The sequence below is a fragment of the Lingula anatina genome, chromosome 1 (assembly GCF_051362555.1).
Source record: "Lingula anatina isolate TDL-2025a chromosome 1, LinAna3.0, whole genome shotgun sequence".
Classification (NCBI taxonomy): domain Eukaryota; kingdom Metazoa; phylum Brachiopoda; class Lingulata; order Lingulida; family Lingulidae; genus Lingula; species Lingula anatina.
In genome coordinates this window covers 41,637,551-41,663,709 of record NC_141767.1, presented here as the reverse complement: position 1 = coordinate 41,663,709, position 26,159 = coordinate 41,637,551, and the positions used below count along the sequence as shown (strand labels likewise).

The 26,159-nt window shown below is 32.9% G+C and overlaps 3 protein-coding genes across 13 annotated transcripts in view; 2 read left to right on the top strand and 1 right to left on the bottom strand.

The window, feature by feature from the left end:
• The window catches only part of LOC106163080 (high affinity cAMP-specific and IBMX-insensitive 3',5'-cyclic phosphodiesterase 8B), a 71,327-nt gene extending 68,151 nt beyond the window's left edge, over positions 1-3,176 (top strand). For all 9 annotated transcript variants that reach the window (XM_013540553.3, XM_013540551.2, XM_013540552.3 and 6 more), the window contains one exon: positions 133-3,176. In XM_013540553.3, coding sequence (XP_013396007.1) covers positions 133-419 — 287 coding nt within the window. In that variant the 3' untranslated portion in view covers positions 420-3,176. The remainder of the gene's footprint in view (positions 1-132) is intronic.
• LOC106163081 (snurportin-1) lies at positions 3,168-7,661 on the bottom strand. 2 transcript variants are annotated; one of them, XM_013540556.3, is made up of 9 exons: positions 7,574-7,661; positions 6,705-6,923; positions 6,082-6,241; positions 5,702-5,806; positions 5,229-5,331; positions 4,850-4,947; positions 4,610-4,687; positions 4,301-4,381; positions 3,168-3,916 (listed from the first exon to the last, which is right to left on the bottom strand). In XM_013540556.3, the coding sequence occupies exons 2-9, from the start codon at positions 6,860-6,862 to the stop codon at positions 3,515-3,517; spliced, it is 1,185 nt and encodes a 394-aa protein (XP_013396010.2). In that variant the 5' UTR covers positions 6,863-6,923; positions 7,574-7,661; the 3' UTR covers positions 3,168-3,514. The 2 variants fall into 2 exon arrangements, with proteins under 2 accessions (XP_013396010.2, XP_086863366.1); XM_087007240.1 differs by lacking the exon at positions 7,574-7,661 and adding an exon at positions 7,235-7,259.
• Positions 7,638-23,108, top strand: LOC106158496 (N-alpha-acetyltransferase 35, NatC auxiliary subunit). 2 transcript variants are annotated; one of them, XM_013534516.3, is made up of 20 exons: positions 7,638-7,748; positions 8,079-8,244; positions 15,976-16,090; positions 16,313-16,387; positions 16,550-16,717; positions 16,992-17,102; positions 17,338-17,388; positions 17,847-17,930; positions 18,204-18,312; positions 18,660-18,838; positions 19,049-19,108; positions 19,370-19,476; positions 19,757-19,922; positions 20,162-20,340; positions 20,626-20,711; positions 21,005-21,120; positions 21,430-21,570; positions 21,914-22,036; positions 22,328-22,408; positions 22,850-23,108. In XM_013534516.3, the coding sequence occupies exons 2-20, from the start codon at positions 8,099-8,101 to the stop codon at positions 22,907-22,909; spliced, it is 2,157 nt and encodes a 718-aa protein (XP_013389970.1). In that variant the 5' UTR covers positions 7,638-7,748; positions 8,079-8,098; the 3' UTR covers positions 22,910-23,108. The 2 variants fall into 2 exon arrangements, with proteins under 2 accessions (XP_013389970.1, XP_013389971.1); XM_013534517.3 differs by having other exon boundaries at positions 7,720-7,808.
• The last annotated feature ends 3,051 nt before the right edge of the window (positions 23,109-26,159 follow it).

Genomic DNA, 26,159 nt, shown 5'->3' with positions numbered 1-26,159 from the left:
ATTATTTTGTATGATTTAAAACAGTATCTTTGTTTTATAATACACCTGCATTATAGGCATGTCATTCAGTTAACTTTTCCCTCCTTTATATATCCTCATATTGATTTTTAAATAATTTCTTGAATTCTGTAGACTTTGCTGATGTCCCTGACCTGATTGGGTACCTCCAAGAGAACTACAGGTGTTGGCAGACTCAGCAAAAGGAAGAACAGGACAAACAACAGAAGCAGAGCAGCACAGAACAAGAAGATGGAACAGAAAGTGAACAAACTACAGAAAACGGTGCCAGGGAAGAACAACAGATGAGTAATGGGGATCTGGAATCTACAGGCACAAAGAAAGTTACAATAAAAGACAGAGAGCCAGTGGCACAACAAGAAAGCTTGACAGTAGAAGATGTATCAGAAGAGTTATCTTAGCAGCAATGTACACATGGTCCCACACAGAGTGTGGAAAAAGATGTATTAAAAACAGATTATGAAAATGTAAAAATGCACTGCGTAAGTTCAAATAGTGTTTGTTATGATTGTGACCAGAGGATGGGTCACAGAATTGTGTTCACCACGGTGTCTGTATTAACAGATAGAGATAAAAAAAAAATTTATGATTATTTTCTGCATCTTACAGATGACGTATCTGTCTGAAATATCCAGTAGATATTGTCTTTTTGACAGTTGTTTTAGTTTGGTGTTATTGCACCATAAATCAAACTTGACGGTTTGAGTGTTGGTACCCCCTGTTATGTATGCCCCTCTAACGTTTCTTTACTCCCCTTCACCTCATTAGTATATAATGTATCTTGGTCAATGTTTACACAGTGTTCTAAAATATTTTTACAGGATGCAACTTTTTCAAATTGTCTTTAATTTTTTTGCCAAAAAGTTAGGCTTACACATTAAATGTTGAAGCACACTGCACAAAATAGAAACCTCTCAGATGTAATCAAAGGGTGTGTGCCTTTCTGTGTCTTATGTTACTGAGCAGGTACGCATCGGACATTCTGAGGCACGAACATGTGTGTGTTAATGGTTTAAATTCTAATGCAAGGCTGTTGCCTGAATTTTGTTCATTCACTGTATGTTGTGATGCAGGTTGTTAGAGGTGTACAGTGAATTATTGGAAAGAAACAAGCAGATGTGTCAAGTCTTAGCCCCTTTCCAAAAACACTTGATATGTAAACATTCTAGTTTGTAGTTTGAGAATGCACAAATGCTTGTTTATCTAGTATTGATTAGGGAGGGGGGTTTAGATGATGAGCACGTTGGTAACAGTATTGGATTAATGCACATCCTTTTGGAGAGCAAGTAATTTACACACCATAGATGTTTATGATGTTGCACAGGTGGTTTGAATATGATCATTATATGAAACAAATATACATTGCACATTGTTCCTGACATTATTTAGTGGATATGGTAATTACTCATAACATTGAATTACTACTCAAAAGATTCTAAGAAACAAATTCACTGAAAATGTTTCTGTTGGTAATACCAATTCATAAGTTTTGAAAAGCTAGTTGGTTATTTGTCTGGAAGGACATTTTTTAAATAGCTGAAATGGTTAAACTTGAAATGCACTATAAAAATGAGTGAGGTGGTAAAATTTGAAGTGATTACTGTGACAGGTCAGTATGTTATGGGGAAGGGCACATTGGCAGGGGTGGGGGGGGGGGGTGTACCAGTAGCCTGCATGAATATCCTGTTTACTGGCAATGAAGATGTTGTCATACAAAGGTTTTGTCACATAAAAGCTGTGCTGGCACTGAACGGAGATGTAATTATGGACCTTATTCATCTAGTAATGGAGAACCAGCACGTCTCAACAGGTAGCACATGATGTTTGACTATCAACTTACTCTTGGTTGTGTGGAATTCTGTAGTATAAATTTGATTTTGCTTTAATAGCTACACATACAAGTATGTATAATATCTATTTATTAGTTTAAATTACATATACATGTATTATGTATCATATATGTGATATTTTTCTTGCGTATTAAGTATCATTCGTACAAGTTTAATTATTGTGCATTATCACTGATGTGCCATTGTATATAAGGTATTTCTGACCTATATATTATACTTGATATTAGTAACTAACACAGAGGACAGTATTCAAGGTGCCTGGTGCACAGTAATAACATTTTAGAGCAAGTTTTCTACTCTAAAAGTTCTTATCACATGGAAAAAGAGTGGAAATACATGTAGCTTTGCTGTTAAACATTATCCTTCATCTTACATGTACCATAGTTGAGTTTTTAGATAGTTGCATCTCATTGATGATGCAGATACTTGTATCATCTGTTGGTTTTTTCCTATATTTTATCATAATTTGTCACTTTTTAATAATAAATATGAGATCATTATTAGTAGCAGAGCTTTGAGAGTATTTACTCCATTATTGAATGACCTTTGTGGCATACATGAAAAAAAGAGCTCAATTTTAATTATTTTATCACAACTTGCAGGAAAATGAGGACATGTACTCTAAGCAAAAAGAAAAAGATGTGTAACTTACAAATTCATGTGTTATGAATTAAACGAAGAATGAGTGTTTGATGTGTAGTAAATGACATAACATTATGATTATAACAAGGCAGGTGTATTTTGCACAATTAAAGAAGAGCCTAAGTTATTGGAGGCATTCATTTTGAGAATCAAAAGGCAATTTATGTTAACAAAGGATTATGATTTTTACATTTTAAGTATCTTATAGAACATGGATTTCATACTTAATATTTTTAAATTCAATAACAAACGAAGAATCTTTATTGTAAAATCTTTTTTAGTATGGTAGATAGTCAAGCCTTTGTTTATTGGCAGTCTTACAGTGGATTAGTTTAGTAAATGCAAAATGAGGCCAAGAATTATAACCAACATCAAACTAGTAAAGTGTTATATTTGTTTGTGTTTCTTCTCATTGGTTCACTAAAACTAGTGCAGTAAATATTATAATCAAAATGGAAACACTTAGGACAGAGTTTGTAGAGTGTGATATTATTCAGTGCTGTTGTGGTGAAAACCGGATTGTTCATTTCTAATGAGCTCTAGGGTTGAAACTTCAAGCAAGTTGTCTTAGTTTCTACTTTAAATTGCAAGTTGTTATGTGTTATAATAAGTGAAGAGTACCAGGTGAATAAACTTGGTAGTCAAAACTTTCAGTACTGAATTTTACACTGGCGTTTTGTCTTTATTAATGCCTGAAAATAATCCTCAGTTTTGCATGTATCCTAAAATTTGTGTAGGCCTAAATAACAGCCATGCACAGCAGAAGAAAAATATTAGCAAGAATTTAGGTCAATCCTAGCTTTGTTTTTCAGATGATTCACATTTGAATTTCCTAACCAGTATTTTTCACATTTATTTCAGAAAACTCTTTAAATAATGAATTAAAATATTAAAACACTTTTACATTCAATTATCTTTTATCCAAGTCATGTATTTAAAAAGGGTTAAAAACTTAGAAATATATAATTGTCTTGGGAGAGAGGAGAAACTGAATGTGCTAAATTTTAAGTATGGTCAACTTCAATTCCATCTTTCTTTACCAGGTCTATTCCAGTGTTATCACCCTGTCCTCTCTCGCCTTCCATATTGCTTACATTCTCTATTTCCATCTCCTGATGTTTTTGCTTTGCTCTCTGGCTCTTTTTCTTTTTGTCATCACCTTCTAAATGACCTGTATTACTTAAAAGAGCCTTTTCTTTGTCTTTCTCATGTCGATCTTTATCTGCTTTGACTTTTAAAATGTGGTCACTAAATGTTGAATAGCTGCTGGGCTTAGTTTGCATATAAAAAGCTGGCACTTGAATCCCAAGGATTTCAGGAAGCATGTATCCTTTGAGCCACAAACAGAGAGGAGTGGTACCAAATGTATAACTCGTCCTCTTGTGGTAAAACAGCAGGCCATCCAGCTGAAAGAGTCAAAAGTGATTTCCAGTTCTCTATTTGTACTGGATAAAATTTTAGATAACAGTAAAAATTTAATGACTATTCAATTTTTTTTTTTTTTTTTTTTGGGGGGGGGGGGGGTACAAAAAGGAAATCTTTTCTAAAGAGACTAAAAAAAGGTTTTCTATCACAAGGCATGATGCTTTGATCCTTCTTCAATTTGATCCTTTATCATTACACAGAGATAATGAATAGCCTATTTTATCACATTTGCACTTTCTTTCACCATTACAATAATGTCTTAATATAAGCGTGGAGGAATTGCACTTGTGCTCGTACTGTTTAACCCATTAATTGATTTCTCAGATATCTCCTTCCACATTATGTGTATCTTACAATGTACTTACTTCAAAGGTTAAGTTCGAGGAGATCACTCTGGAAATAGTTTCCTTGTCACAAGAATGATAAGGCAAGGGTAGAAAGCAATACTGAAAATAATAAAAGTGTGACAATTAAATTTATTTGCCAAAAAATTACTACAGCACCTACATGTCATGACAGATACTCCTAATTTTTACTTTAATTCAGGAATTTAAAATTTATGTTAATTTTTCTTCACTGATAAATATACACATTTTAAAGCAATGTGATTAAAATGTATTGTTTGACAAACAATTTTTACTGATACTGAAATGAAGGCCAACAAGAAGACATACCGAGTTGAGCTTTGATATCTGTGTGACTTCAGGATTTTCCTTCACTTTCTCATTGAGCCAAAAGAATCGAAATTCTGTCTAAAAAGAGAAAAAACAAGTTATATTTCTACTGCCCTGTACTGGATGAAAGAAAAATTGGAACCTTGAACAAAGTGAAAAAAATGCAAAAGCTAGAGACAGAAAAAAAACAATGAGTCTGAACTATGATAATCTAATAAAACATATTTACAAGCTCCATACCTCAGATTCCATGACTGGGTAACCTGCCCAACACATGATATCAAGGATATAAAAGGTCTTCTGTACCTCACTGTAAATGCAGTCTAGAACTGTGTATTCTGGGAAAAATTAAATATGACAGACTGTAATGAAATTGAGCATAAATCAAGATTATTTAAGTTGCATGATCTTTTTACATTCTATGAGTAACACACATTAAATATATAGCTTAAATGCATATGAAAAAATTTGACAAAAAATTCAAAACCTGGATTTATATCACACCTCCCATTTCATTTCCCTCTATCTATCTATCTATCTATCTATCTATCTTCAATGACATCCATATTTCTTTGGGAAAAAAATGAGCAATGAGCTTATGTTCATGTAATAACCTTACTATTTTCATTTCTTCCCAGCTGCTTTCTATTTCCCCCTGGGAGTGTGGATGGGAAACCTGACATCGCACAGTAGCCACTCCTTGTGTATGCTCTGGTGTTGCCCTGAAACCACAGAACAGACATATTTAGGACACAACCCCTCAAAAAAAAAAAAAAAAAAAAAAAAAAAATCAGCATCAAGTTAAATGCAAATGTATAAGTCATTCATTTGACAATTAAATAATATAACTACAGGCACAAAACATTTAAACTGATTATTGTAAATTTAACATTTTATTAAATATTCTGCCCATTGGCAATTTATAGTTTCACACCTATTACTCAACGTGGTCATATTTATAAGCCAAGCACATTGAATGTATGCATAATGTACCTGCAGCTCAGATACAACACATGCTGTATATTAACAGTGAAGGCACAAATTTTATAATTGTATAAAATTTTATAAAATGCACATAACCTTCTACATTACCATGGATGCCACCACCAGAGAGCGTTTGCCAACAGGGCAGTTGACAAGTATCCATTCTTTCTCAAAGTCTTCCGGTACCTCTACCATCCACTCAGAGAGCATCAACTATAAAATGTTTAACATTTTGTAGTACACTTTCTGCAACTTTTGCTAGTAATGTATTGAGCAATTACTAATAATCATGCTTAATTCCATGATTCTAAAGAAATCATTTTTAAAAGCACAGAAAAATTTATCAAAATCTGTCTGTAACCTTTTGCATGTTTCGAAAAGCTTAACAAACAAACAAACAGGGCCAAATATTACGTATTTGTTGGAAGTAGTGATTCACATCTTTGAGACACACACTGAGCATCAAAAACAAAAATTTTAGCATCTACCTGATTTTTATATCTTCTTCCTGGTTTCTTAAAGACCACCTCACAGTCCATTTCTTCAAATCCTTGATCAGCCACCTCTTCCCCATACATTTCATTATCATCCTCAGTCCAATCATCTTCAGCCACATTGCGCAGGTAACTCAAGTAATCAAACCTTTGTCTACAAAGTAAGGAAAAAAGTTAGTGACTCTGCCTTGGTTCAAACTTTAATATCTCTGACAATTTGAAACTTAAATCTTTTTTCAAAGGCGCAAATAAGCAACGGAAATGATGATAATTTAATTAGCATGTGCTGCCTTATTCACTGTGCATTTTATTAAAGCTCCCTGTCTCAGCATAATTTTTTTCATGTAATGAAGTGTTTAATAAAACCTTACAGACCTGACAAATAATGAATACTATCAATATCTTTGTATGTTACATATATTAATTATATATTGTAATAATAATAATCTTAATCAATATGTAAAAGAGAATAAAAAAATTTCAAAATAAAAAAGGAAAGAAAAACATCCTATGTGAAAGAATTTGAATTAGCCATTCTAAAGTAAACCACCTGAACATACAAGAATGTGCTTCTTACAAATAAATCTGACAATGTTTGTGTTTGCTATTTTCTTTACTTTTTCTGGGCATCTAACATTCGTTTCCTTCTCTCTGCTTGATCAAGAACATTGCCTTTGACTTTGTATTGGCTGAACCTAGGGTGTGGTGCCGCTGTGCTGTTAGGTTCTGATGTTACACTGAAACTCCCAGCCAAAGATGCCACCAAGTCTTCCATGGTGTTTTTCTTACAGATCCAATCTACTGGTGTGTGAAACTCAAAGCTTCAGATCACTTAGCTGAAAAGACAATAATAGTAGCATTAATAAGCAAAAATAACGATGATAAATTATTTCTACAATAGCAACAATGAAGATGAAAATTTACTATTAATACATACTATAAAGTATATACCATTCACAGAAAAACATCAAAGCTTCAAACCACTCAGCTGAAAAGACAATAATACTAGTATTATTAAGCAAAAATAATGATGACAAATGATTTCTACAATAGCAACTATGAAGATGAAAATTTACTATTGATGCATAATGTATACACCATTTATGTAACAGTTAATAAAAGTTTGGAAACAGTTTGGAGCACAAACTTGTTATCCCCTAGAATAGTCACATTCCCTTCCAGATGCAAATTTCCTGACTTTTCACAGTTCTGAACCTGACATCTATGTTCTTAAACAAAGTTTCCCTCACGCAAACAGGTAAACTTGTAGCTTTGGTCTCCCTCATAAGTAGCACTGCAGTTGTTCATGAATCATGATACAAGGTTCCAAAGCGACGGCAATGAAACCGGTTCCGGCATTTTGGTAACTTTAAAATCGTGATATAGAATCTGTTGGTGAATTGTCTTTATTTTGATGTGTCTCATCTATAACATGTTGGTCTCTTTCGCAAAACGATACCGGAGATAAACAATCTATGAAACTCACCACAGATTAAAAGCACGTTCTGCCTTCTTCCATATTGAAACCGGAAGTTTCATTTTAACCAATAGAATTGTCTGCTTTTCAGTAATGAATCAATCATAAGCCAGAAAAATAGCAAGTCCGTAGCGCTTGGTAGAAGAAACAAACTTCCGCTTATGTCTTATTTTGTTAAGAAAGAGTAAGTATCTGTAAATCACGTGCTGTGGTGCATTTCGAAATGTTGTGGCAAGCTAGAGTTGTAAGTAAAGGGAAGATCTTAAATGAAAAAACTTGTAATATGATTATATATTTAGGGCATGACCAGATTTCTTGTTGTTCGAGTTGTCTTCTCTTCTAAAATTGTCAAGTTGTTTTATTTATATGTAATATTCAACATTTTAAAGAAAGTGTTTCATTTTGCATGCATGCTGATAGACTTGTTAAATGTGCTTTCCTTTGCCTAGTTTCCATTTAATGTCCATGTTTATTATTATTAATTTTGATGAAATTATTTATTTTCATCTCACAGGTAAAAAAATTCAGTCTGCAATGGCAAATGCAGAAGCAAGCAATGCTGATAAAGTTCAGCCCCAGGGTAGTACAGAAACTGTGCTGTATAACTGGCAAGATGTAACTGAGGAATTCATGGAAGCTGCCTCAGAGTTAAGTCTGGGAGAACTTTTACATGATTCAGAGTATGTATATTTGTTAGTTAAAGTTCTTTCTGGCTGACTGTATTGAATAAGTAAATTTCTAAGCATAAACTTTGAAGTAATTAATATTTGAACTTTTAGTGTGGTTAGACTCACATCAAAGACAACTGTTATATATTGAGTGTGAATGTTGGGTTGAACTAAGGGATTTTGTTTCACAATGCTTCTTCTTGATGTTTATACATTATAATCCTGTTATGAATACAGTGTTTTATGTTATGCTTAAATTGTCTTTCACTGCTTTTTATGTACAGACACAGATGTGTCTGTACATATAGCCATCATCTGCGTCTGTCGTCGCCGTCGCCGTCGCCGTCGTCGCCGTGCACTTTTACCGATAACACGATAAGTGGAAAACTGTTTTTTCTTTTGGCTTGAAACTTACAGAACTGATGAATATTCGTAATACGCAGGTCAAGTTCGAAAATCAGCATGATCGGGTCACTTATAGGGAATTTATGCTGTTTTTTATGTACAGACACAGATGTGTCTGTACATATAGCCATCATCTGCGTCTGTCGTCGCCGTCGCCGTCGTCGCCGTCGCCGTGCACTTTTACCGATAACACGATAAGTGGAAAACCATTTTGCCTTTTGATTTGAAACTTGCAGAACTGATGAATATTCATAATACGCAGGTCAAGTTCGAAAATCAGCATGATCGGGTCACTCTTAGGGAATTTATGCTGTTTTTTCACTTTTTTCAACATATATGCAGCACCGATAACACGATAAGTGGAAAACCATTGTACCTTTTGACTTGAAACTTACAGAACTGATGAATATTCATAATATGCAGGTCAAGTTCGAAAATCGGCATGATTGGGCCATTTTTAGGGAATTTATGCTGTTTTTTCACTTTTTCAGCATATATGCAGCACCGATAACACAGTAAGTGGAAAACCATTTTACCTTTTGGCTTGAAACTTACAGAACTGATGAAAATTCTTAATACGCAGGTCAAGTTTGAAAATCAGCATGATTGGGCCATTTTTAGGGAATTTATGCTGTTTTTTCACTTTTCAATATAAATGCAACACTGATAACACAATATAAGAAAAACGGATTGGCCAATTGGCATTATATTCACAGGAGTGGTCAATCTTACTAAAACGCAGGTTGAGTTCGAAAATCAGCATAATCGGGCCATTATTTTAGAAGTTATACTGTTTTTTCACATTTCCTCAGATTCAATTATTAGGCATGTTAACAGTCTCATTATTGAACTAATTAGATGCGTAAAAGTGTTTGTTTGATATTTCCTGCATCTTTACAACATTGTTAGTTGATTATGTAAAAAAACATGGTAAACTTGTTATCATGTATTGTGTAATAAAGTGTCAAAAATGGAAATAAACTCATATCATTGCAGTTTGTCAGATTCAATCATCCACTATGTTCAGAATCTCAGAATGGAGGAAATTGGACATTTAACACTGTTCTATTGATACTTTTCCCATCTCATCAATTTTCTTAGTTGGTCATATAAAAATGGCAGTAAAATGTTTATTTTGTTTTATGTTAAAAAAGTGTTAAAAATGGAAATAAACCCATTTCAGGACAGTGCTGTCTTGTTTACATTTTGGCATTTTCAAGATGTGACTTTGAAGTTCCATGGGCCTGAAGACCTTTGCTTGTCATGTTTTCTGAATGTCCATGTTACTAATATTTTATTAATAACATTTGATGGTTATTATGCTGTTAAACATTATGTAACGTTGCATCAAAATTTGAAGAAACCCCTATTTAGGGCACTGCTCCTATGATGACCATTTAAGGGAAAACATGTCACTTGCTGTTCTCAAACTTACAAGAAAGAAACATGGGTCTAACATACAGCCTCAGTAGGCAATGCATACTGTTTGGTAAATTTCTCTGGCAGTTTTTTGTGAAAATTTAATTTTTCACTTATTGGCAATTTCAAAGTGCAACTTAGAACCTCCACAGGCTTGAAGACCCATACTAGTCACATTTTCTGAAAATCCATGACATGTATATTTTATTATTAAAAATTGATGGTCATTTTGCTGTTAAGCATTATGTAATGTTGCATCAAAATAGAAGAAAACACAATTTTTGGTGCTGCTGCCATGATGACCATTATGGGAAAACCGTGTTACTTATGATTGTATATATATATATATATATATATATATATATATATATATATATATATATATATATATATCAAACTCAAAGATTAAAAGTTTGAATAGCAGCTTCTTTGGAATTATATTTACCTCTGCCAAGGAGGTTATATTTTCACCCCTGTTTGTCTGTCATCAACATAACTCAAAAAGTTATGTACCGATTTTGCTGAAATTTTCAGGAACTGTCAGAAGTGGGCCAAAGAGGACAATAATAATAATCGACAATTGCTGCCTTGTAGCTTTAAACCTACAGAACTGATAAATATTCATAATATGCAGGTCAAGTTCGAAAATCAGCATGATCTGGCCATTTTTTAAAAAATTACTTGTTTTTTCACTTTTTCAGCAAATATGCAGCACCGATAACACAATAAGTGGAAAACCATTTTACCCTTTGGCTTGAAACTTACAGAACTGATGAAAATTCTTAATACGCAGGTCAAGTTCGAAAATCAGCATGATCGGGTCATTTTTAGGGAATTTATGCTGTTTTTTCACTTTTTTCTACATATATGCAGCACAGATAACATGATAAGTGGAAAACCATTTTACCTTTTGGCTTGAAACTTACAGAACTGATGAATATTCATAATATGCAGGTCAAGTTTGAAAATCAGCTTGATCGGGCCATTTTTATGGAAGTTATGCTATTTTTTCATTTTTTTAGCATATATGCAACACTGATACACGATAAGTGAAAAACTGTTTTACCTTTTGGCTTGAAACTTACAGAACTGATGAATATTCATATTACATAGGCAAAGTTTGAAAATCAGCGTGATCGGACCAATTTTATGGAAGTTATGCTGTTTTTTTCACTTTTTTCAGCATGTATGCAATACCGCTAACGCATTTCAAGAAAAATCAATTGGCCAATTGTCTTGAAATTTATAGGGGAGATCAGTCTTACTGAAATACAGATGGAGTTTGAAAATGGTTCAGTTTTGGTGAAGTTATGCACTTTTTTGTATATAAGTGGGTTTTTTTTCCTTTGATTTAATTCTTAGGCATGTTAACAATCTTCTCTGTGAACTAATTAAATATGTAAAGGTGTTCTTTTGACATTTTCTGCATCTTAACAATATTGTTAGTTGATTATATAAAAAAGATGGTTAATCTGTTATTGTGTATTATGTAACAAAGTGTCAAAAATGGAAATAATAATAAACTCATATCTTTACAGTTTGTCAGATTCAATCATTCACCATGTTCAGAATCTCAGAATGGAGCAAAATGGACATTTAAAATTGTTCTATTGATATTTTTCCTATGTCAGCAATTTTCTTAGTTGTTCATTTAAAAATGACAGTAAATTGATTATTTTGTTATATGAAAAAAAGATGTTGAAAATGGAAAGAAAATCAATTCAATACAGTTATCTTTTGTTTACATTTTAGCATTTTGAAAGTGTGACTCTGAACTTCCATGGCCTTGAAGACATTTCCATGTCACATTTTCTGTAAATCCATGATACTTTTATTTTATTATTAAAAATTGATGGTCATTATGTTATATTGCATAAAAGTTGAAGAAAACCCTAATTTTGGAAATGGCTGCCGGAATGACCATTAAGGAAAAACCATGTTACTTATGATACTCAAACTTACTGAAAAGTTTCGTAAGACTGATGTGCAGTTTGTGTTGGAAAATCAGTGTGATTGTTTTCTGTTTTGGAAGCAATGTAGCTCTATAGAGTGCTACATGGGGCTACTGCGTATGGATGGTGGTAATTGCCCCTTGGGGTAGTCACAAGCTAAATTCAGAGCTATAAAATCATTTGCCTAATTGATTTCCAAGTGCCCATTAAATAAGATTACATAAAACACACGCTGAGACTTCCCAGTAAAGTCCCATAGGTTAAGCTCTCTTAACTGTGTCACATAATTAGGAATCTATGATAATTATGCAGGTAAATGTTGTTTAATATTGCAAATAAGTTAACAAAACAAAACAAAAAAATAGATGAATAACAGTGTCTTATTATCCTCAAACACATTGGGGTTATTCATATCATGTTATTACAGCAAGATTAAAAGTTTGAATAGCAGCTTTAATGGGATATTTTTGTGTTTTCTTTTTAATTTTTTTTTCAAACACTGGCATTTTCAGCTCCCATCCACCTGAAGCTCTTCACATTTTCTGTATTTCCACATAAGCAGTTGCATTGGTTTTTATGTCTTTAAACATTATGTAATATTATTTTATGCACTGTCATCATTATTTAGATATTGGGATTTTCATTATGTGAATTTGGTCCTTAAACTGTAATCTTATTGCAGGGGTGGATTGAGGCCATCTTCTGGGTCTTTCAGATTTTAAAGTTCACATTGATGGGTATCTCTTTTTTCTGTTGGAAGACCATCAAAAATGTAGGATGGATCAACAAAGATAATTTGGAATACTGTCAGAAAATATCTCTGGATCAGCTCCTGTTATTGACGATGTCACCTGTTGTGCATGATTAAATTTCAGTGTTGATTGACAGTGCTATTGTAGGCATCAAAATTGACAAAATGAACCATTTTCTGCATTTTTATTTTGTGTTTTTGTCTGTACATTTGACAGCTTTGCTGCCTTGTTCACTTTTTTCAGCATATATGCAGCACCGATAACACGATAAGTGGAAAACCATTTTACCTTTTGGCTTGAAACTTACAGAACTGATGAATATTCATAATACGCAGGTCAAGTTCGAAAATCAGCATGATCGGGCCATTTTTAGCATGATCGGGCCATTGACATTTCCTGCATCTTAATAACATTGTTAATTGATTATGTAAAAATGATGGTAAACTTGTTATTGTGTATTATGTTATAAAGTGTCAAAAATGGAAATAAACAAATATCATTGCAGTTTGTCAGATTCAATCATCTACTATATTCATTATCTCAGAATGGAGGAAATTGGACATTTAACACTGTTCTATTGATACTTTTCCCATCTCATCAATTTTCTTAGTTGATCATATACAAATGGTAGAAAACTGTTTATTTTGTTTTATGTTAAAAAAGTGTTTTAAAAATGGAAGTAAACCCATTGCAGAACAGTGCTGTTTTGTTTCAGCATATATGCAGCACCGATAACACGATAAGTGGAAAACCATTTTACCTTTTCCCTTGAAACTTACAAAACTGATGAATATTCATAATACGCAGATCAAGTTCGAAAATCAGCATGATCGGGTCATTTTTAGGGTAGTTATGCTGTTTTTTCACTTTTTTCAGCATATATGCAGCACCGATAACACGATAAGTGGAAAACCATTTTACCTTTTGGTTTCAAACTTACAGAACTGATGAATATTCATAATACGCAGGTCAAGTTTGAAAATCAGTATGATTGGGTCATTTTTAGGGAAGTTATGCTGTTTTTCACTTTTTTCAGCATAAATGCAACACTGATAACATGATAAGTGGAAAACCATATTACCTTTTGGTTTGAAACTTGCAGAACTAATGAATATTCATAATACGCAGGTCAAGTTTGAAAATCAGCATGATTGGGTCATTTTTAGGGAAGTAATGCTGTTTTTTCACTTTTTTCAGCATGTATGCAACACCTTTGTGCTAATTGATGGTACTGTATGGATGGCAGTCTATAAAATTGTCCCTTGGGTGATCACTAATTAAATTTAGGTCTATAAAGTCACTTGCCTACTCATTAATTTTCAATTGGCCATTAAATGAGATTACATAAAACACTCCTTGAGATTTCCCTGTAAAGTCCCATAGGTTTAGCTCTCTTAACTGTGTCACAAAATTAGGATTTGGTGATAATTGTGCAGATAAATGGTGTTTAACATTGCAAATAAATTTACAACAAAAAGAATGTGTTATGCCAACATGCTATAGATGAATAACAGTGCTTTATTTTTCTCAAACTTGGTGGGGTTATTAATATCAAGTTAATACAGCTAGATTAAAAGTTTGAATAGCAGCTTTATTGGAATTTTTTACGTTTTATTAAAAAAATTTTTTAAATTATTTTTCAAACACTAGCATCTTCAAGATGTGATTTTTTACTCCCATCCACCAGAAGTGCTGTGCATTTTCTGTATTTTTGTATATAATTGTTATTTCTTCAGATTTAATTCTTAGGCATGTTAACAGTCTCATTATGGAACTAATAAGATATGTAAAAGTGTTGTTTTGACATTTTCTGCTTCTTAACAATATTGTTTGTTGATTATATAAAAATGATGGTAAACCTGTTATAATATTGTGCATTGTGTAATAAAGTATCATAAATGGAAAGGAACTCATCACTGCAGTTTGTCAGATTTAATCATTCACTATGTTCAGCATCTGTAAATGGAGCAAATTGGACATTGAAAATTGTTCTATTGCTATTTTTCCTATGTCAACAATTTTCCTAGTTGAACATTTAAAAATGACAGTTTATTGATCATTTTGTTTTAAAAAAGGTGTTGAAAATGGAAAGAAAATCATTTCAGTACAGTTATCTCTTGTTTACATTTTGGCATTTTGAAAGTGTGACTCTGAACTTCCATGGCCTTGAAGACCTTCCCAAATCACATTTTCTGAATATTCATGATACTTTTATTTTTTTATAAAAAATTTGATGGTCATTATGCTGTTAAGTATTATGTTTTATTGCATGAAAGTTGAAGAAAACCCTATTTTGGACATTGCTGCCAGGATAGCGATTAAGGGAAAACCATGTTACTTACGATACTGAAACTTACTGAAAAGTTTCATAAGACAGAAGTGCAGCTTGTGTTTGAAAACCAGTGTGATTGTTTTCTGTTTTGGAGGCAATGCAGGTTTATAGAGTGCTATACTGGCATTTTCAAGTTGTGACTTATCACTCCCATCTGCCAGGAGCCCTGTACTCTTACTTTGTAACATTTTCTGTATTTTGTTAAGTTACAAGAATGATTCTTAGGATTGACATACAGCCAAAAAAAAAAAAAAAAAAAAAAAAAAATTAATAATATATATATATATATATATATATATATATATATATATATATATATATATATATATATATATATATATATATATATATATATATATATATATATATATATATATATAATTTTTTTTAACGAGTTTAAGCAATTTTTTTGTGTGTAATTTTCACTGTACCTTATTCTGGCATTTCCAAAGTTTAACTCTTATCAGCCTGACACCTTAGGGACTATTTCCAGATCCTATCAAGCTAACTGTGGATCGATCTATCTCCATGGGAATTCTCGCTAAATTGCAATCAATGTAAGTGGCTTAGTTGTCTGTCACGCCTATTGAAACTGGCATGCCAGAATCCTAAGACTCTCAAACTGAAAGCAATTTAGTGAGAAACCCCTTGGAGTTGGATTGATCCTGTTAGATTGATCTAGGTATGGAACTTAGTCTAATGCTTGATACACATTTTATGTTCATCCTAATCCAATGTTATGCAGAATAAGAATTTGATGTTGGCTATACAGTTACAGTAAGCATAATACATTAGTTCATCAGAATTGACAGTATCTTATTTCCTGCGTTTTTATTTTCTGGTTTTTGTCTGTACATTTGACAGCTTTGCTGCCTTGTTTCAGCTTTGGTTTGTTTGAAGCCATGTCTGCCATAGAAATGATGGACCCTAAGATGGATGCAGGAATGATGTGCAATCAGACAAAACGAAAAGTACTAAGTTTTGAACAAGCTATTGAGGTATGGATATTGAAACACAATTTAAAGTGAAATATAGGATCGTATACACATTTACATGTGCTAATAGAAATTAAGTTTATAAGAGTTAAGCTAACAAAATAATGAAAAGAAAAGTTAGGTTGCCCATGGTGTGAAATTTTATGGTAGATGAAATAAGTAATTGTGAAAACATTTTGGAAAATTTTAATAGCAATTTGAATAAAGTGTATTTTTTCTTTTCAGGCTGGTACTATCAAAATTCAAGATATCCCCCTGCAAGATCAGATTGGTATAATGGACATGACTTTATCATGTTTAGTAAGTATCTGTACGCATAGTTGTATTTTGGTTTTTTCTTGGGTTTTAATCCTGACTGACTTTCTTTATAATTAATCATGTCATATTGCCTGTCCATTTTGTCATAATTCTTTTATTTTATGAAGATGTTTTTAAAAGCATAAACCTAAACTTTTCTTTCAGGTAACATGGCTAGAAGGCCACTCCTTAGCACAGACTGTATTCACAAATTTGTATCTGCACAATCCATTTATCATAGAAGACCGCTTTATGAAGGCATTTTCCTTATGTATGCTGAAGATTGTAGATCTCATTAGGGACAGGATCAACAGGGCATCAGTGTTCGAGGAGGTTAGTGTTCTGGATGAGACAGATTACAAACCCACAAATTAAAATTTTTTTTCATGTACAGTTGATAAAGCATTTATTACAATGCTTTGTATGTTACTGCTGTTATCAAAAATGATTTATTTTACAATTTTAATTTGAATTTAATGTGGATTGTTTGAAAATTGTTTTTTTTTTTAATATAAGCTTCAGGTAGAAAAGAAGTTACCAATGCATTGTACCTGACAGTTCATTTGCATTAAAAATTTTTTTACACAACTTGTATTTTTCTGATCAGGAGGACTTTCAGCCTATGACATACGGATTTAAGATGGCTGGTGACATCACAGACATGAGAGTTACAGGGATGGTGAAGGAAGCAGAGGAAGAACTCAGCAAGACCATCAGGGTGTGTGAGCAAATTGTGAAATGAATTCTAGAATCTAGATCAACTGAGGTCATTATAATCTTTCTGCTTTAACTCCTTAAGTTTTTGCAATGTTATATTCTCTTTTCATTCAAGGTTATAACTATGAATGGGTGTGTGTCCATGTGTTCATATTTTGTACAGATAGGAAAGCTAAGTTTGGATTCAATCTGGAGATAAGTATTTGTAACAAAACAAATATCTTACATCATTTCAGAACACTAGGAGTAAATCAGGAGAGGAAAGAACTGCTGTAATTGCTGAAGAGGTTTGTTATCATACTTTTCTTTAAAAAACAGTCAACTGTTTTTCCACAGAAAGGTTCAAGGTTTATTCTAAAACTGAATAAGCATATGAATATGTGCATAACATACTTCTGTTTTTATTGATGTAATGAATTATGCATATTAAAACTTGATGTAAGTTTTAATGTGTAAATGATACAGCCTTCATAGATCAGATTGTGTTTTAATAAGATATTTGGGAAAGTTATAATTGAATTTAGTGTAAGGTAAATAATAGACAGAAGCAAACATTACTACAAGTTCGTATGATGATTATAGGTATGTTGCCATCTTACCATTACACTGGATATCCAAGAAATTATCAAGTATACAGAAGAATAGAGAGATGTCTTTAATGTGAAACCAGTAAACTAAAATGATTCTATTTGTGCCATGCCAACGCTGAATTATATTTTAAAGTCACATTCCTTCTTTATTGTAGCATGAGTTAGCTGTAGCTGTTTTTTCAAGGCTGAAATTCTGCAGACTGCTACTGACAACATTGCTGGCTTTTACCAAAGAAAAGGTAAAAATGGTCTATTTGTTGAAACTAGTTGACATCAAGCTAAGAATGATTTATGTGTCTTGAATTTAAAACAAAAACCATACAGCATCATAACCACTTCTTAATTTTTGCCAGGCAAATTTACTTTTTTGCCTGCATATGTTTGTAGTAGTTTTTCATAGACCGTATATGGCATTATATAAAAAGTTGGTCATTTTGCTAAGTGCTTTGCTTTTTGATCTAATCGATCAAGTTTTAATATTTATATTTTTTTCATTTATTTGATGCATTTAGTGCCAAGGAATCCCTGATGCTGACAAATACTGCAATCAAATGTTAGAGCTGATACCTGCCTTGAAGAGCACAATTCAGCTTGGAGTACAGCCAGATGAAAAGTCAGCAGGTGTGCAAAATATGCTTTGTATGTTGGCCTGGACTAAACCAGATTTGGTTCATGTTAGACTTGCCTCATCAAATTTGTGCAAGGTCAGAGCTGACTTAGTCAGTAAAACTCCACTGTTCCATTTACACTTCTTTGCTCACCATTCCCATTAAGTAGACCAGTCCTGGCACCCTTATCCCAAACTTTGTACCATCAGATAATCAGAAAGCATTTGCAGTGTCTCTGCAACAATTCCGCATTAAAATAAATGATTTATCTAACTTTGACAAAGATTTTTATCAACATTGTGTAAGTCAAGTCTATGAATCTGATCAACTTTAGGCATGGTTTTTTGATACATTTATCAGATTATCCACTTATTATGGGCTTTGAGCCCCTGGTGAACCAGAGACTGCTGCCTCCCACCTTCCCCAGATATACTAGGATAAAAACAAGGGGAGAAACCATACAGTATCTACAGGAGCTCATACATGACTTCAAAGCAGTGTGTTCTGTCACTGAATGTACAACCCTGCATGGGGCTATTGTAAGTGTTTAAAAAAGAAGAAGTAAGGATTAAGGAAACAATTATGTGTGGCAGCAATTATTACCTTTAAGAAAAATATTCAGATTGATATTGATAATGATTATATTTTAATAATACCTTATTTATATTGGTTATGAATGTATTAAATGGGGCGTATGATATAGGCATTTTATTTCATGTTTTCTTTTACATTCATTCTCTTTTATCCAGGATTTTTTCTTGGAATTTAGCAGGAAATCTCCCAGTGTGCTGTCCAGGTCTTTAGTACAGGTAAGTCGTATTATTGTTGACTAACTCAAGTCAGTTTCCTAATGAAGAGTATTACTTAGTATATATGTATCAGGTTTGGTTAATTTGTGAAAAATGTCAGAAATTTATAAATATATATAAAGCATGTTGATCTTACAAATTTTATCTTAGCGTTATCCTACAAAGAACTGAGTAAGAAATGATTGCTTCTTACGTATCTTACACATCATGTGCAGACACAGGTACACTGTAGGTAAAATATATTTATCCTTTCTTGTTAAGCTGGCATACCTGAATCAGAGCAGGAGAGTGTTTGGTACCCAGCTTATGCAGGATGTTCTCAGGGAACAGATCAGGAATTTTATAGCTCCCCCAGCTCTCATGCTGAAGTAAGTATTAAATTTACATTATTTGTAAGTCTCTCAGTGATCTAAGTTTTTCATTCCCTTTTCACATTCCCTTTAAGTAAACAAATTTGGTTTGCTTTTTGAAGACTATGAATTTGAACTGAAGAGGTCATTTTCAAGTTTAAACTAACAGCATTTTAACATATTAAAATATGTTGACCAAGAGATACAGAGGTTTTAGGCAAAGTTAGTAGATGAAATGTCCATTTACACACATTCATTAAGATCAGTTGTATTTAGCTATTGCATTTACTTAAATTAGGAGCCCAATATTGAATAATCCACAAGCCAAAGAACATATAGATGCTTTACTGACACATGCAGTGCGTCCATTGTGCAATGTTATTCAAATAACAGGCCACAACAGGGCCAGACAGAGAGACAAGTGGGGACATCTGCTGGAGGAATTGGCAACACTACAAGAAGAGGTAAGTTACTTTTGTCAAAGGTACAAGTAGCAAAATTCTTAGACAATTTTTTAAAAAGACAAACAAATGTTTTTTATAGAACTGCTGGTGTTGAAATAAACGGTGATTTGATTTTTGTGGTGATTGTGCTATGGATTTCATTAGTACTGGGGATATGGATGGTAGTGATTATGATGCTATTGGTTAAGGCCTCAGAAATAAATTTAACTTTAAAGCCATTCACTTTCATGTTATTTCAGGCAGACCGTGTGGACTCTGCTCTCCATGGTGCTCTCATTAAAGTGGATCCCAATAGGCAGCATTTGGCATGTTTTGGTACCTGGGTGCTCTACCACACCCTTCATGTTATGATCTACTATATCCAGTCTGGCTTTGAATTGGAACTATATGCTCCACATGAGTACCACTATATATTCTGGTTTGTTATTCTTAAAATGTGTTGTCTTCTTTGGTTGATGTTAGTGTATCAATTAGCCTAGAGTTAGTCTGATTTCTTGATTGATTTGATTTTTCTTCGATATATTGTGGAATTGAAGCAGATATCTTTACTGTGTTTCAGACAAATTGACTGATAGGTTCAAGTATAGCAACCTTGTTGACAGACTCACTAGACAGTTTATGAAAAAAAAAAAAAGAAAAAGAAATCTAACCAGGTGCCGAACAAACAGTGGCCTAAAATAAAACAAAAATAATCTGATTGCAGGTATCTTTATGAAGTTCTCTACAACTGGCTTGTGTCATCACTTAACAGAGCAGATACTTTTCTAATGGAACAAGATGCTATTGCAGGTGATAATGATAAGAAATAGTGGATAAAGCTAATTGTCCTCTAAACTAGTGTACAGTTTAGGTGGTTGAAGTGATGTTTACACAATTTATGTTTCATAATTTCACTGAATTACAGTCTTCCTCTTTGACTGCTTGATTGGAATTAAATTACCTTTCAGGGTTGCTTTATCTTAATGTGGAAACTTTAACAGAGGATTTTTTTTAAGTTCTCATTCAGTTTAATCTATTTGCCTAAGTTAATACTACGATTTTTATTCTTTTGTTATCAAACAAATTGCTATAATTACTTTCAGAACAACAAAAAGGCAGAAATGCTAAAAAGAACAAGAAGAAGAAAAAAGGAAGGCAATATGCTAGAGAAGTAGCAATCATTCAGGGTACACAGGCTTTGTGTGGAGGCTTTTATAAGGTAAAGAATGAGAGTAGCAATAAGTTAAGTAACTGTTTAAGGCAGTTGTGTATAGTTTAATATAATGATATACTTTACATTAATCATTTCTTAAAGAACCCCATTCAAATAGGGTTCATTTCTCTTTTTTATAACTGGATATTTTGTTATTGAAGTACAATTTGTTTAAACATTTGCATTTCAATCCTCAAGAAACCTAGAAAAAATTGTGAAAAGAATATGTTGGCATACATTCCTTAACAAAAAGAGTTGAAGTCACCAATGTTAACATTTTCTATCCATCACTTACATCTTTTGTCCATCTTACAGGCACTAGTTGGGTTCAACATAGATGGTAAACTAAAGCAGCCAGAGGTGGAGTTTGACAGTGAGGAGGTCAGATATAACCACAGATTTGCACCTTTTGGGGTGGTGGGCACCCCACCTCCAGTGCATTACACACAGTTCAAAGTGAGTTACAAAGTGCATCTTTTCTTTAAAAATTATGTAGATGCTGGCCTCAGGTTTTGATGTAATATTTAGTCAGGTCAATATTTAGCAGACAGGAGGAAATTATGTATTTGAGCAGCAGTAGTTGTCGACACATAATTTTTTGGTAGAAATCAGACATCTAGTATTATAATGGTAAGAATTTGTATGCATTTTGCTACATTTTATGTGTTAGTTCCTTGTTGCAGGCAACTTTTGTTGGTTTGTTGATTTTTGTAGCCAGTTATCTCTGGTTTATTTTGTGCTATATATTTGAATGTTTAGTTAAGGGTAAAGACAAATCTTGTTAAATCTTTCAATCCAGGATATGACAGATTTACGTCGTTTTGATCACGACCCTTCTGCACAAGAAATGTACACAGCTGCTTGTAAGAACTTCCAGCAAGCAAGAATTTGTTATGAGTCTGTCAGTAACCCTACAGAAGAGGTGAGAAACACTTCTTTGTGGATGTCTTAAAACTTTTAATATAACATAATAAATTAAAAACATTTGAAATGACAAATGTTTCAGTAGACAAAACTATAACATCTAAAGTTTGGTGTTTTTTTCTATAAATAGTTTAAAATTTGTAAATGTCTTTAAACTTGTACTGTGACACATGTATTTAAAGCATTTGATAAGTCGAAACTTCCACCATACTGTAATTTTAGATCTGATGTCAGGCCCGGGACTTTAAATTTTTCTAATTATCCTAATTTACCTTCATATTTCTTTTAGATAAACAATTTGATAAAAGTATCAAAAACCAACATGGTAGTAATGAATTTGTTAGCAGGAGGGCATAAAAAGGAATCAAAGGTAATATGCTCAACATATAAATCATTTTTATTTAAATTCCAATTATCATAATATTCCACATGCTGTTTTCTATAAATTTTCAGATTAAGTACAATCTTTTATTCTTATTTTACCAGTATAAAATATTTATTAATGAATTTTTATTTACTTTCCATTCACTTTGAAAAGCTGCTTGTAAATTTTTTAAAAAGTAAAATTAACCTTGTGTCAACTTAACAGGTCAGATTTCATACCACTTGGTTTCAAGTGAATAAGTAATGGAGATTTCAGTGCTACTGATTCTGCTAGGCAGAATTCCAGGAGTTATGACATTGTCTTAATCCAAGTTTTTCTCCACTGTTTGCTGCCAAGCAGCCTTCCTCTCCATCTCAATTTAATAGAGATGGACACGTCTAATTTGCTTTATACCTATATCTACCCTTTTTTTCTGATCTGTTTCAGAATCCACCAGGATGGGACTTCTCTGTTCATAGGAACTTTCCCATCATCAAAGTTATGTAACTCAGCCAACCTTATCAGCTGATGCTAATTTTTTAAGATGAAGGGTTTTCCCTGACAATATAAGGAGTGGAAATAAAACTGTAACCTAAGGAAAATAAAGAAGACCTTTAGTTTGAGAGATTAAAAAAAAAAAGTCATAACTGATGAAAGTGACAAGTTACTTGTGGTTTTCACTGCATAATAAATAAATAAATTTTAAGTTGGTGATTTTCATTTTTTCTTAAAAACAATTTAGTCCGGTGGCTTAGGGAAAAAATCGTGACACGGCGGATAAAAGCACCAAATTTTGCATGTGGGTACCTTTTGACATTCTAAATCAAATTAGAGCCGTAGCCCACGGAAAAAAATTACCGTTTGGCCAAAAAATCCAAAATGGCCGCCAATTTATTGAATTCTTTAGAAATATGTTCATACCTATATTGATTTTTATCAAATAAATTATTTTCTCAGAGGTTTCCACACCCTTAGTACCCATTTTATTCATATATGTCAGATAGCAAACAAGTTCCCTTGGACCTTTTGAAAAAATCCAAGATGGCTGTCATTTGCCATAGAAACAGCCATAGGAATACTTGTGCACAACTATTACTAGCTAGAACGATACGTTGTCCACTATCAAATTAAGTCTGTTTCTCAGATCTTTGTTACCCACATAATATGTTTGTGGTGAGTAACTACGAAGTGTTCTTGGGCATTTTGGAAAATCAAAGATGGCTGCCATGTGCCACAGGAATTCTAGTATACGGGGGATTCAACTAATGGCAACTGGAAAGATTATTTTTCACTATCAATTTAAGCTGGTTTCTGAGTGTTTTCCACATCCTTTCTTCCCACACAATATGTTTGTGGTGAGCAACTAACAGTATTCTTGGGCATTGTGAGAAAATCCAAGATGGCCGTCATATGTAATAGGAATACTTCTAGTATTACAAAGGGTTAGAATAATGCCAGCTAATTCACTATCAAATTCAGTTTATTTTTTTAGTGTTTTACACATTATTATTACACTGTGATACATATCTAGCAGGTAATAAATGTGCATATTTGATCATTTTGAGAAAACCCAAGATGGCCGTCACTGGCCATAGGAATACTACTGGAATTACAACTGCACACCCATAGCTTTTCATCTACTGCCAGGGTGAATTTGTGTTTGCTTATAAAGTTTTGCCCATCCTTTTTAGTCCTATGATATATCTATCTGGTGGGTGAATAGTGTGCATCCTTGGATATTCTGAGAAAAAGATACCTACAATTTAACATAGGAATACTAATGGGTGGGTTTCAATTGCTGCTAGAGGGGCATATGGTTCATTATACAATTACATTACCAAGGGTTTGTTTTAAAAATAATTTATGTTTTTCATTCCATTTATTATTACCCCTATGATGTATACCTGGTCTGTAGCATGTGTGTATCTTTGGGTATTCTGAAAAAATTCAAGATGTCTGCCTTTTGTCATTAGAATATTCGAACACATAATCAAATAATGCTAGAGATACAGTGAGTACGATTTAAATGTAGTTAACTTTGGGTCGTTTTTAAATGTTCTTCATATCCTATTTATCCTTATGAAAGACTCTGTGTGTTTTGAAAGTGTATGTATCCTTGAGTAATATTCGGAGAAAACCAAAGATAGCTGCCAGTTGTCATAGGAATATATCATTCAAATGCACATAGGTGTCAATTAATAGAACAGTTAAGACATTGATTCCAACATGAAATAAAGCCGTTTGATGTTTAAACATGTTGACATCCTTATTAACCTTACTCTTTATAAATCCGGTGTGTAGCAAGTGTGCATCTTGCGTATTTGAGAAAATTCAAGAATCATTGCTGCAATTCACAATAGGAATAGTAGAGTCAACTACTACCAGAGAGACATTGGGTTCAATATAAAATGAATTTTGTTTCTCGGTATTTCCCACATTCTTTTTGGACTTTTAGATATCTATCTGGTGGGTAACAAGTGCATACCCTTAAGTATTTTGAAAAAATATCATGATTACCCTCATTTGCCTTAGAAGTGCCTATAAAATCTAATACACCAGTTTTCCTATGTGGAAAAGAAGGCCATTTTGGATTTCCCCAAAATGTTAAAATATGGACATTAAATACCTAACAGATATGTATCACGGGATAATAATACTAAAAAAAAAAACAGAATAACAACTGAATTCAGCTTATTTGTAAGCCTATCTATCGCAGGTATTAACTGAACCCCACCTTCTATGGCTAATGGCAGCCATTTTGTTTTGTTTTGTTTTCAAAAAGGATACACATAAAATTCTCATCACATATATATTATGTGAATTAAAAAGATGTGGAAAATACTCAGAAACAAATCTTATTTATCACTTAATATTATATCTCCATGGCAGAATAAGTCCTATGTGTATACTAATATTCCTTTGATATGGGGGCCATCTTGGATTTTTCTCGAATTGCCTGTGAATAAAAGTTAGTTACTCACCACAAATATATTATTTGTGTAATATGAAACAAAGTTAATTAGATAGTGGGCAATGCATCTTCCTAGTTGGCATTAGTTAGTTGAAAACCCTTGTACATGTTCCAGTATTCCTATGCCATACGGCGGCCATCTTGGATTTTTCAATAAGTCCAAGGACACTAGTTTGTTATCTGACACATATGCATAATATGGGTAATAAGGATGTGGAAAACATTGAGAAAATACTTAATTTGATAAAAATCAACATAGAAATGTATATATTTCTACAAAATTTCACAAATTGGCGGCCATTTTGGATTTTTTGGCCAAACGGTAATTTTTTTCCGTGGGCTACGGCTCTAATTTGATTTAGTATGTCAAAAGGTACCCACATGCAAAATTTGGTGCTTTTATCCGCTGTGTCACGATTTGGCCATTTTTTTACCCTAAGCAACCGGACTAATTATTTTGTTGCTTTTAACTCATCAGTAATTCAAAGTTTTAACGTTAATAGATCCAATTTTTCAGTACGATAAATATAAGTAATAGTAATGATTTTGCTGTGAATCTTGGTGAAAGTGTAATCCATCAGGCAAACATGCACCAAACTGGACAGCAAGTGAAAAATTGGTGTCACTTTGCCCAGAACCAAATTTGCTTTCAGAAAAAATATTGATGCTAACGTATGTACTGCATGTGACAAAAAGTTTGTAAAGGTGACACAGCATCTGTTAATATTAATGTGCATCTTAAATTAAATTGTTAAGTACTTGCCACTTAACCAGACCAAATACCAC

Coding starts and splice junctions, on each gene's coding strand:
- LOC106163081 (XM_013540556.3), bottom strand. CDS start 6,862: ATGGAAGACTTGGTGGCATCTTTGGCTGGGAGTTTCAGTGTAACATCA. Junction 4,688..4,849: donor ACCCAGTCATGGAATCTGAG/GTATGGAGCTTG, acceptor TTCTCTTTTTAG/ACAGAATTTCGATTCTTTTG. Junction 4,382..4,609: donor AGATATCAAAGCTCAACTCG/GTATGTCTTCTT, acceptor TATTATTTTCAG/TATTGCTTTCTACCCTTGCC.
- LOC106158496 (XM_013534516.3), top strand. CDS start 8,099: ATGGCAAATGCAGAAGCAAGCAATGCTGATAAAGTTCAGCCCCAGGGT. Junction 16,091..16,312: donor GTTTTGAACAAGCTATTGAG/GTATGGATATTG, acceptor TTTTCTTTTCAG/GCTGGTACTATCAAAATTCA. Junction 19,109..19,369: donor TGTCCAGGTCTTTAGTACAG/GTAAGTCGTATT, acceptor TTTCTTGTTAAG/CTGGCATACCTGAATCAGAG.